General features: G+C 48.9%; 1 protein-coding gene across 1 annotated transcript in view; it reads right to left on the reverse strand.

Annotated features, from left to right (window-relative positions):
- Positions 1-313: 313 nt before the first annotated feature.
- The window catches only part of INTS1 (integrator complex subunit 1), a 69,621-nt gene continuing 57,736 nt past the window's right edge, over positions 314-12,198 (reverse strand). The window contains exons 36-48 of the mRNA XM_069734319.1: positions 11,553-11,683; positions 11,181-11,268; positions 10,095-10,321; positions 9,744-9,867; positions 7,572-7,699; positions 6,057-6,249; positions 5,825-5,952; positions 5,535-5,647; positions 4,784-4,897; positions 3,721-3,791; positions 1,746-1,837; positions 755-864; positions 314-510 (exon numbers count right to left, since the gene is read on the reverse strand). Of these exons, the coding sequence (XP_069590420.1) occupies positions 395-510; positions 755-864; positions 1,746-1,837; positions 3,721-3,791; positions 4,784-4,897; positions 5,535-5,647; positions 5,825-5,952; positions 6,057-6,249; positions 7,572-7,699; positions 9,744-9,867; positions 10,095-10,321; positions 11,181-11,268; positions 11,553-11,683 (1,635 nt within the window). The 3' untranslated portion in view covers positions 314-394. The remainder of the gene's footprint in view (positions 511-754; positions 865-1,745; positions 1,838-3,720; positions 3,792-4,783; positions 4,898-5,534; positions 5,648-5,824; positions 5,953-6,056; positions 6,250-7,571; positions 7,700-9,743; positions 9,868-10,094; positions 10,322-11,180; positions 11,269-11,552; positions 11,684-12,198) is intronic.

Genomic DNA, 12,198 nt, shown 5'->3' on the forward strand with positions numbered 1-12,198 from the left:
CGGCCCGCCACAACACAATACGTTTTGGTGAATTGTCCTGGTCACTGGTCCTGCCAGCGATGTTGTCTGATGATCGGCACTCACCGTCTAATAAAGGCTGTAAATAAGTTGGGGTCGCGTGGCTCCGTGGATAACGCTGTCGCCTTGTAATACTGGAGGAGGACTGTGGATTAAAACCAACGAGCTCAATGTGTGTAGGGAATTTGTTTTTGGGGGGGTTGGCGCGTTTTCAGACTGATGCTATAGGACTATTAAATTGAGACCCCCCCCCCCCCAAGGACAAAGTTAGAGAGCAATTAATAAATCGTTACGGTGGAGTCAGAAACGATTTTAATATAAAAACTAATTACACGACAATACGTTTTCTCATCACACTGTTGTCCTCGTCGTGCTCTTACACCATGGCCTCCATGTGGAGGAGCTTCAATGCTTCGGAGATCTGAGGGCTGGTGTCCATCTGTCCGTACATGCCCACCAGGAAGGCTCTGTGCAGGAGGATGGCCGCGTGTTCTGCAGAGACAGAGAGAACTGAGAGCCAAGTACTATATAATATGGGGAACAAATCCGCCCATGAAAGTGGGTGCTAACATAGCGGTAATCAGCACGGGACTGGCTAGACTTCCCTGGCTGGGGGGGTATGCCACTGCGCGGGGAAAATTCAGGAGGGGTCAGAGCGCTGCACCAGCACCGCATCTACTCAAGCCTTGTAATTCCATTATCGGTACAAAATCACATAAAAAAAGAGTAAACTCACCCTGGCAGAGAAGTGTGTACTCGGGAAGATTCCTCAGCGCCGTCTGGACTACTTCAAAGTCCCTGCTGCCCAAACAATACATGAAGGTAGGAAGGAAGTCGGCTGCAATGCTGGATGCAGAAAAGAGGGACATCATTAGGGTCTATATTAAGTTAATAAGCTATCTGTGATCAATGGGTAGGGGATAAATGATTGATCGCGGGGGGAGAGTCCTACCACTAGGATCCCCACCGATCCTGAAAATGGGGCTCTACAGAGGTCGAGCATGGGCAGCTTCTCTATGGGGTCGTCTCAGGTATCCTGAAAGCTGAGCTCAGAGAATGAAAAGAGATGACGGCATATGCTCATTGGACCCTTTTGGAGCCACGAGCAGTGGGGGTCCCAGTGGTTAGACCTCCAGAGATCGGTGTCATATTGACGTTGGTACAAGCCCTTTAAGTGGCTGCACATTGGAGGAAGTCGGCGCTGACACCAGTCAGAACACATATAATCAGCAAAGCCATCTAAGACCAAATACCTAGGACAAAGCAGGTAAAGGGGGGGTAGGACAAAGCAGGTAAAGGGGGGAGCAGACGCCCAGAACCTGCTGTCTCCATCCGTGGGTTCTAGAAGGCGCTGCTGCAAACACTGATCGTCCCCTTTAACCTTTTGAGCCCGACCAAGCTTTGAAAGAGTATGAAGATCTGCATGTCTGCGCCAATTACTGCATCCATTCCATAGTTTGTGCCCAATTCATAAAGTGAACGTGTGAAATAAAAAAAAAAAGTCGTCAGTCCAGGCTAACATTGCAGAAGGGTTTTCTATAGGGCAGCCCTTGTAGCGGATTTGTGCGGGCGTCATTTTTGAGGATGGAGTGGAAATTGAGTAATTCCCATTATTAAGATTCCGACCGCGCGTGTGACTGCAGCTGAGGACTGCGCTCCACACGAGAGCTAACGGGAAAGAAGACAAGTAAAGGCAAACGCTCCGAAAACAAAGCTGCGGCTCTCACCTGGGATTGCACTGAATGGCGCGTAAGGCCAGGGTGAAGGCCTGATTGCGGCACGATTCCTCGGCGGAGCTCATAAGTCTCTGAAAATCACTCTGCGAAAGAAAAGAAAGAGGCGTGCGACTCTCAGCAGATCTTCAATAATGAAAGCGCAGCGTACAACATTGATTCCCCCCCCCCTACAGGGTTCATAAGGTCACAGACGAGCCGACGCGCGTCCTGCTCCCTCGTTACATATCCTATTGGTATGGAACAAGATGGCAGCACCCCCTGCTGTAGAAATAAGAGGAGCCGAGCCCACCAGGAATACCGCGAGTGGAGGACGTTACACACTGATCACTTCACAGGCGAGGACGACTGTATTCCACAAATCCTCGTGATTGGATAATAAATCTATTGAGTACGCCAGGTCTGGATCGTGTCCGACTGCTTTAAAGGGGTCATCCAGGAGTAGAAAAATGTGGCTGTTTTTCTACAAAAACAGCGCCACTCCTGTCCAGAGGTTGTATCCGGCGCTGCAGCCGAGCTCCATTGGAGCTACTTCCTATACACAAGAGTGGGGCTGTGTTTATTTCTAAACCTGGAAGACTCCTTTAACCCTTAAAAAAAAGCTGCCTAGTGCTGACAACCCCTTAAGCTGAAGATTGATCAGCTGATCACCGCAGGTCAGGTTTCTTTAACCTAAAGTGTGCAGGCGGACACTGCAAGAGACGTATAGAATTACATGGCATTCATTTGAAAAAAACAGCAGAGCATTTAAAAGGGTTATGCGATGCCGCGCTCTTCTGCATTGAAGGGAAGTGGTGCCAATGATGTTACGACAACATATTTGCATGATACCCGCAGGTCGTGCCCATGTTTCAGCAGGTTTATGGGGTCTTAAAGGGAATCTTTCCGCTGTTTCTTGCTAAGTAATCTGACAGCAACATAATGTACGGATAGAGACCCTGATTCCAGCGATGTGTCACTTCCGTTTCCTTGGTGCAGCAGATGTGATGCAATGACAGTTTTCTCTCTAGCAGAGCTCAGAATACTGAGCTGTGTATAACCCCGCCCACACCACTGATTGGCAGGCTTCTGTGTACAGTGTCAGAAAGCAGCCAATCAGTGATAGTGGCATGGTTGCACCGGGAGGCATGAGACACCTAGTCCTCTAGTGATAATGTCCTGCTGATAAAATCAATTTTATTGAAACAGAAAAACACACAATAGTACGCGATACATCGTTGGAATCAGGGTCTCCACCCCTACAGCATGCTGCTCTCAGATTACATAACAAAACCTGCTGACATATTCCCTTAAAGTCATAACCTATGCCGGATAACCCGTCAGAGAAGTCACTGTTACTTATGAGCGCTTATACGGGCTCATGGCGGGAGAGGGCGCTATTTTAATGTCCTTCTGCTCAAATAGGGACCACTGGAAGAGGAGGTTAACACAAGACAACCCCATTAATGCATTTTTGGCAACTAATAAAAAGGTTTCCCTATTACAAGTCTCCCTTTTTGTCCAGAGCGGCATTTAGGACCAGCAGTCTGTGCCAGGCTCTGACAACACTGGAAATAGTGAATGGGTTTTTTTTCAGCTGAGCATTCATGTGTGTTTAATGGTGAAAGAAAAAAAGCTGCTGCCAGACAGTTCTGGCAGTGATTTATCTTCCTTGTAAACAAAAGGGGTCAGGCACTATAAACACATCAGAGGTATAGCTGGTCTCGTCCAACGCTCATATGTGTATAGGGGCATTAAAAGTGCGACCACTTACCCGTTCTGACATACGGACGGCCATGTTATCGATCCTAACAGGAGGTGACTTTGCTGCAGTTTTCATAGCACATTGGTCACATCGCACGCAATGTAATATGGATTGATTTATCGGACACAGGTGCAATCCTTCCGATATGGTTTTATGGGACTTGTCGGATAAAAAAGCGGAACGGGCCGAATCAGACAATGATGGAGGGGGTCCGGTCATACTCACAGCGAAGAAGGACAGGATTTCAGGCCTACGCATGGACATTTCATCTACGTCGCTCAGGATCTGCAGGATGTCTGGAAGAAAGGAGAAAAAAAAAAAGGAAATGAGTCCAAGAGACATCGACATAAATCCATGACAGGCCGACGCCGCAGAGCAGCCGGGTCAGCGTGACACAATCAGCAGCCGGGGTAGAGACGCAGTCTTTCAATCAAGCAATTCATTTTTGCAGCGAGAATGAAGTGCGATGACAGGTCGGCATGGATCCTGGGAGAAGGGGCCCAGCTGCCGGCTCCGCACGGCTCACATCGCCTCGGGCAATGCTTTGGCTTTCAACAACTGATCAGATTGCAAGCGGCCCCAGCCGTGGAGGCAGAATTACCAGCAGTGTAACCGAGGTGCATTAAATAATAATAATAATAATAAAAAAAAAAAAGTCAAAACTCTGCAGATCTGGATCGCTCGTGGGAGTTCTTTAATTAGATTTGGCGCTTTCTAAACGTCTCTCTAACAAATATAGACTGCTGTGTTCTTCCAAAGGTTCGGAAATATCAGACGTTTTCCTTGCCTGTGGCTGACGGGACGCAGCAGCATATTGCCGAATACGTCTTCAAGCCAATCCATGTCCGAAAAATACAAAAAATTTAAAAAAAAGATTGCTGGCGAGACCAACGTCTCGGGACCGCTAAATTAAAGGCGTCTGTTCACCTTTAACACCAAAGTGCATAATCATAAACATGGTGGGCGGAAAAGAAAAATGTCGGTCACACTCTTTACTTACCGTCGTTGCTTCATTTGTCCTCATTAAGGAAAAAAAAGACGTAGAAAACGTAAATCAGAGAGTGCGATTCTCCACTTAAAAACGGAGGGTATTTCGCTAAATTACATAATCACTCCACTGCATTGATCCGGAGACTGAAGGGGACATGGCGCCACATCGGAGCCGAATCCCCTTCTCTGTTTTTTTCGCTGTTCTGATGCACTCGGCTGTACCGGGACTGTAGTGCCGCCCCATTCAGGTGTATAGGACCATGTTACAGCTCCCTGCGCAGCTTCTTGTAATGCTCACCCTCTACGGTGTGGCTGCGCGAGATCCTCTTCAGGTAAGGCGCCATCTCTGCGGCAGTTAAAGGTGTGAACATGGACACGCTGACCAAGGGAAGCGAACCTGCAGCCGGTTCATCTGTACCAAAGCAAAGACCAAAACAAATACGAAATATACAGAAATCGTGAGAATTGGCCTATAGTTACATCATGGCATCAGGTTGTAATAATGGAGCCTGTAGAACTGCAATATCTTTTCTGTTCAGCGTTTCTGCTTTAATTCCTTTTACTCTATGGACCGCCCCCGAGGAGCGAAAACTCTCATATTGCCTTACTTATAAATCATCCCTGCATTTAGCAAGGAAAAAACAACATTACAAGAGTTTCTTACATGATATCAACTGCCGATTTCTTGACCTATTGTAGATTCCTGGGTATTGGGGTGGAACCCCAGGGATCTCCAGAGATCGTGCCCATTATTAAACGGGACACGGCATGTGATTCATGCAACATTTATCAGAGATGGGCTCCTATATTACCAATACCCACTTTTCACACCAGTCAGCTCATATTGGTGAAAATACAAAATATATGTGGATAATGGTTTTGCACGGGAACAGTAGTCAGGAAGGTTTTTCGTTTTGTTTTTAGCTTGCTTCACCCTCGGGCTCATTTGGCAGAGGACAACTAAAACTTATGAATTTCTTGGCTTTTTGCGGCATCTCAGTAGGAAGGCCAGTGGTGGAAATTATTAGTGTGGCGTGTATGTTACATACCTTCTTTCTCTTCATCTGCGCTCTTCTCCAGGGTCCCACCTCTGCTGGGCAAGCTCAGTCCCGCCAGGAGAGACTTGAGGGCCGTCAGGTCACTATTCTCAGATGACAGACCGCTGGAAGAAAATATATAACCAAGTGATCACTTATCAATAGTTCTGTGGCCAGAAACCGCTTCACATGTAACAGCATCCCAAGGCAGTGGGTCTGTTACCTGCGGTCCTACAGCTCATATACTACTACTCCAGGCATATCCTGACAGCTGGAGGACCAGTAATACGGCGATGACTTACTGGAGGGGGTCCGAGTGTTTCTGCAGGAAGGACACCGCAGCCTGAGCGTCACACGTGATGTACTTGTTTATGAACTGTACAAACTTGCTGATGAAGCCGCCCAGCTGCCGCGAGTATTTTCTGTAATTCTGCGCAGAAGATGGAAGATAACGCCATTAGCCGTCAGCTCATCCTCACCGTACAGATCGGCAGGACGAGCCGTGGCGCTGGGATCTGAAGCAGCGGGGCCTACCTGTAATAGCTTGATGAAGGAGATGAGACAGTCCCACAAGGCTTCTTGATATTCACCGTGGAAAACTTGAGGTTGAAGAAGCTCCATGATGCCCAAGATGTGAGTGAAGAAGGTCAGATGGTTTTGCTGCCGAAACTCGTGGAAGTTGAAGTGCACGCGGCCGTGAAGCAGAACTGCGATCATGGGCAAATGTCTGGAAGGGCAAGGGATACCGGGTTCATACATAACGGGATAGTTTTAGTCCCGTACCGTAGGAATTAAAAAGAGTAATTCAACCTTTTGATATACCACGCTGTACTTTATAACCAGTGGGATCCAACCTCTGGGGATGACTGGTACACAGCACGGGTGTTGTGCGCCATCTTCTTCTAAATGTTCTCTACATGATGACCGCCGGATGCAACATGGTGCAGTAAAAAAGGTCGCACCAATGCTGCATCCCCATCATTCTTAGGGTCAGGTGGAGTCCCTGAGATCAGACCTACACCAACCCTAAAGTGGCGATGTAAAAAGGGAAAACTTCTTTAAAGGGGTTGTCCAGTGCCACCGACCTCTGCAGGCGAGCAACACTGATGACGTCATGTTTGCACTTACCTGACAATCCACAAGTATCACGTACCCGTCCTTTCCATTGGAATTCAACAAGCAATGCTTCTCCTTGTGGAGAGTGACACGTCTGGCATGCCAGGGTACGGAGACTTATAGGCCATGTAATTCTCCTCTGGGAAACTCAATATGCAAATTGTCTGTTCCGAGAGGACAAGGACTCGAACTTTACCGTCACCTATTGGAAGTAGCGATCCTCAAAGTCAATATCGACCCTTGCCATATGACTTAGGATAAAAGCGAAACCAAAATCTCAATTTGCAGACACGTTTCCAGGTGTTGCTTCTCTTCAGTGCAAAGCATGCGATCTGAAATTAGCTGTATGAGACTGGGATTTAAAGGGTAACATTTCTCCTTGGGTAGAGTGACATGCCAGTGTAAGGAGACTTATACACATTCAATGATCCTCTGGGAAATTAAGTATGCAAAAGCATTGCATGCCCTAATAGTCTCCTTACACTTATGTCAGGCCTGCCACTCTCCACAAGGAGACACATAATCCCTTACAGTGCAGTCAGAGGGCTTTCATACACTGAGGAGGGGCAACATGTGTCTGCAAATTGAGATTCTAATTTGGCTTTTATCCAAAGTCATATCGCAAGGCTTGTTAAAGGTTCAATATTACTTTTAGGATTGCCACATCCAATAGGTGGCGCTAGAGCTTTAGTCCTCCTCTCTCTCACACACACACACACACTAGTCCTACTAGATCTGCCAATGTAGGAGCGGGTCGTCTGGGACCTCACTTTATGAATATAACAGTTGTAATGCATAGTACCCTATGACAAGTGTTGGGCACATATTTTCATGCTGGATAATTTTTAGACCACACAAATGGGAAGTCTAAAAATTATCCAACACGGCAGCGACGGAGGAAAAGAAATGGGTGCTCTGAACTGTACTGCATACCTCAGCAGCAGGATGGGATGTGCCACAGCGAGCTTACGGCAAGCCATGTTGGCGTCTGACATTCGGCTCTCCTTGCAGTCACTGGTGTCGGCTAGAAGTCTAATGAAGCGGTGTATAAGGGCATCCATCTGACAGGAACGGGGTGGAGAAAGCAGAGCGTTATATCAGCTGTAACCTCTCACAGCAGTCAAAAAACACGCAATCGTGGCCAAAAGTGAACATGACAGGGATTGTCAGCTAACCTGTACAGGAACGCAGGCAGTGGATCCATGATGTGCTGAGGAAATGACCCGTCCACCTCCATATTCCAGATGCATACCACAGCAGTGGTGCCAACATTCAGAATTAACGCTTTAATACCAAAACAGCTACTTTTTTTTGTCCCTTTGCAATTCAGCTGACAAAACTTTTATTTTATTTTTTTTAAACAAACTTGTTATTCACTCTTAGGTGGATCCTCCTTCTGGATTTTGCCAGCACTATAGGAGCTGTAACGTACTATCCCTCACTTCCCAGCATGCATCACTCCTGTCATTCTCCAATAGCTTGCCTGCCTTGATCAGAAGCCAGGCTCTCTTATGCCTGTGTAGAGTTTGAGAGACTGGAGAGCAGAAGAAAAGAGATGAAGACCCATCACCCCCTTTTTGTAGAGCAGCAAGGACCCACTTAATTTTGCTTCACAAGGACTAGCCCGCCATTACCTGAAGAGCACCCCCACTTCCTGTAGAGTGACAAGGACCTCCCTCACAACTTCCTGTAGAGTGACAAGGACCGTCCCCCACAACTTCCTGTACAGTGACAAGGACCTCCCCCCACTTCCTGTACAGTGACAAGGACCTCTCCCACACAATTTCCTGTACAGTGACAAGGACCTCTCCCCCACAACTTCCTGTAGTGACAAGGACCTCTCCCCCACAACTTCCTGTACAGTGACAAGGACCTCTCCCACACAACTTCCTGTACAGTGACAAGGACCATCCCCCACAACTTCCTGTACAGTGACAAGGACCTCTCCCCCACAACTTCCTGTACAGTGACAAGGACCGTCCCCCACAACTTCCTGTACAGTGACAAGGACCGTCCCCCACAACTTCCTGTAGTGACAAGGACCTCTCCCCCACAACTTCCTGTACAGTGACAAGGACCTCTCCCACACAATTTCCTGTACAGTGACAAGGACCTCTCCCCCACAACTTCCTGTACAGTGACAAGGACCTCTCCCCCACAACTTCCTGTACAGTGACAAGGACCGTCCCCCACAACTTCCTGTACAGTGACAAGGACCGTCCCCCACAAGTTCTTGTACCGTGACAAGGACCTCTCCCACAACTTTCTGTACAGTGACAAGGACCTCCCCACTTCCTGTACAGTGACAAGGACCTCCCCACTTCCTGTACAGTGACAAGGACCTCTCCCACAACTTCCTGTAGTGACAAGGACCTCTCCCACAACTTCCTGTACAGTGACAAGGACTGTCCCCCACTTCCTGTACAGTGACAAGGACCGTCCCCCACTTCCTGTACAGAGACAAGGACCTCTCCCACAACTTCCTGTAGTGTGACAAGGACCACCCCCCACTTCCTGTACAGTGACAAGGACCATCCCCCACTTCCTGTACAGTGACAAGGACCATCCCCCACTTCCTGTACAGTGACAAGGACCGTCCCCCACTTCATGTAGCAGGACATTGACCTCCCACGACTTCCTGTAGCGACATGACGACCTTCACCCACTACCTGTACTATAACAAGGACCCCCCCCCACTTCATCTAGGGCAACAAGGACTACACCCCACTCCCTGTAGCGACAAAAGGACCACCCCCACTTCCGGAAACGTGTCTGGGCATTTCTGCTGCTAGGGAAACGCTGGGTGACTGGCACCTATGAATGTCATTTTTCGAGATGGAAGACCATGTCGTTTGTAAGTAGACAACCTACAAATCACTTTACACAATATCTTGCGAATTATGTAAAGATGTCTGACGGTACAGGGAGCATTAGAGGGTCTACGGGGTCCCACAAATCAGACCGTCTCCGATGATATTGTTGTGCCATATCCTGAGGCCATAACATCAGATGATAGGAGTATTTTACAAAAAAAAAAAATATATATATATATAGTAAAAAACCACAACACCTGAATTTGGGGTAATGGAGTAAGCAGTTCCTCACCTTACAGCTGCTGCTGTCAGCCGCGCCTTCGCTGGTCAGTAAGATTTCGGGGACTGGAGTTATCATCTCCGGCAGCTGCAGATAAAGCTGCAGAAGGAAGTCCCGGCAATGCTTCCCTAAAGAGCTGCGAGATAAACGCTGCATTAGAGGATTTGCGCTGACCTTTGAGATCAGGCTTGTAATAGCGGAGAATCTATTGAGAGGATCAGGTAACAAATGTGTTTGCTTAATGCTACAATCCGAGGAAAATTTAGCACGACGGCGGGATAACACTCCGAGAAGAAGGGCTGGCAGAGGGATAATGCTCCGGCTTACAGAGGGCACCGCCACGACCGCCCTGCTGCTGCTCACCTGTTTCCCCACCGCTTTATGCAGTTGGCTAAATGCTCCATAACCTTTCTGACGCTTTCCTGGCTCCCATGGCAGCAGTTGATGAGCAGCGGCAGGCGAGACTGAATTAGGGGGCAGGATGTTTCCTCGGACGCCTGGCTCCTGGTTTCTGACTCCGTTATAATAAGATCCACGAGACAAATGAGCTCCGATGCTTTCAGCTGCAGCACAAACTCCTCGCGACCCTTCTGTAGGAGGGAAACGAGACGTATGGGGAAAAAAGAATAATGATAGGGAAGAATTCAGACAAACGTGGACCAAAATCAGAGTTGGGGGAAGCAATGTGCCGGCACGAGACACTGGGCTTGGCCGTGCCGGCACGAGACACTGGGCCACGCTGCGACGGCACGAGACACTGGGCTTGGCCGCGCCGGCACGAGACACTGGGCCGCGGCGCAACGGCTCGAGACAATGGGCCCCGGGCACCACGGCACGAGACACTGGGCCACGGCGCAACGGCACGAGACACTGGGCCGCGGCGCAACGGCACGAGACACTGGGCCGCGGCGCGATGGCATGAGACACTGGGCGGCGCCGCGACGGCTCGAGACAATGGGCCCCGTGCACCATGGCACGAGACAATGGGCCGCGGCGCGACGGCACGAGACACTGGGCCGCGGCGCGACGGCACGAGACACTGGGCCGTGGCGCGACGGCATGAGACACTGGGCGGCGCCGCGACGGCTCGAGACAATGGGCCCCGGGCACCACGGCACGAGACAATGGGCCGCGGCGCGACGGCACGAGACACTGGGCCGCGGCGCGACGGCACGAGACACAGGGCCGCGCTGGCACAAGACCTAACAAGTAAATATGTAAGGCAGCAATCAGCTCTGTTCTCCAGCTTTGCTGGTGTAACTTGCCCCAGCTGTACTATTCGGGGGTCTCCGGACCACAATGTGACAGCTTCATATATGACTATGAGGCTGTTGCGTTCGGGTCCGGACACCTGCAGCCGGTCCGTGCATCGTGGTCCATACTTGGACACACAGACACCAGAATTTGGCCTAAGAAGTGGTGCTTGCAAAATATTCTCGAATACTGTACCTGTGGGGTGCGCTGGTCTCTTCCCTGCCATAAACGTGGGATGTGAACACAAGCCCAAAGAAAGTCTAGAGAAGCCGATGGGTCAAACCTGGGTATTAAAAAAAAAATCCCCCCCCCCCAAAAAAAAAAATCAACATTTTTTTGTTTTTTTGTTATACAAGGCTAGCACTGCACAAAGACATAAGACAGCAATACCAATGAATCACAACTAATGATAGTGAGTGTGAGTGCACTGTGACCGGAGAGCGGTCGCAACCTGACGGCAGAAATTCACCATGCAAGGATTGGTATGGCACCACATTAGGCCGTCAGCGAGTACTTATCTCGTGCAGGCACAAGACCCCGTCAGTATATATGGAGAGCAGCAATCACCTCTGTTCTCGATGTTTGCTCAGCAGGATGCTAATACACTGGTGTAACGTGCTCCAATTAGACTGATGGGTCAGAAGAGCCAGGAGGTAGGGCCGGAAGGAAGGAGACTGCGACCCCAAGGGAGACTTTATCTGCAGGACACAACACACAAAGATGAAACTGACAGAAGACAAAGGGAATCTGTCAGCAGATTTTTCCTATATAACGTGAGTGCAGCAGGGGCAGAGACCCTGATTCCAGCGAACGATGTGTCACTTATTGAAATGTGTGTTGTTGTTTCAATACAATCAGTGATTTATCAGAAGGAGATTATCACTACAAGACTAGCTGTCCTGTCCATCCTGGTCCAAACACAGCTCCATCATTGATAAGCAGCTTTCTGTCAATATACAATGTACATAAAAAGCTGCCAATCAGTGGTGTGGGAGGTCGGGTTCAGCTTTCTGAGCTCTGCTACACCAACAGCAGAGAAAACTCTGATTGTACCACGACTGCTGCATCCAGTAGACTGAGTGACACACTGTTGGAATCAGGGTCTCTATCTACATCAGATGATATAGCAAAAACCTGGTGGAAGGTTCCCTTTAAAGAAGTATTATGCCGAGATCTAACATATAACACCTAGCGTCTCACATTGTGCCTTACA

The sequence above is a fragment of the Ranitomeya imitator genome, chromosome 7, assembly GCF_032444005.1.
Source record: "Ranitomeya imitator isolate aRanImi1 chromosome 7, aRanImi1.pri, whole genome shotgun sequence".
Lineage (NCBI taxonomy): Eukaryota > Metazoa > Chordata > Amphibia > Anura > Dendrobatidae > Ranitomeya > Ranitomeya imitator.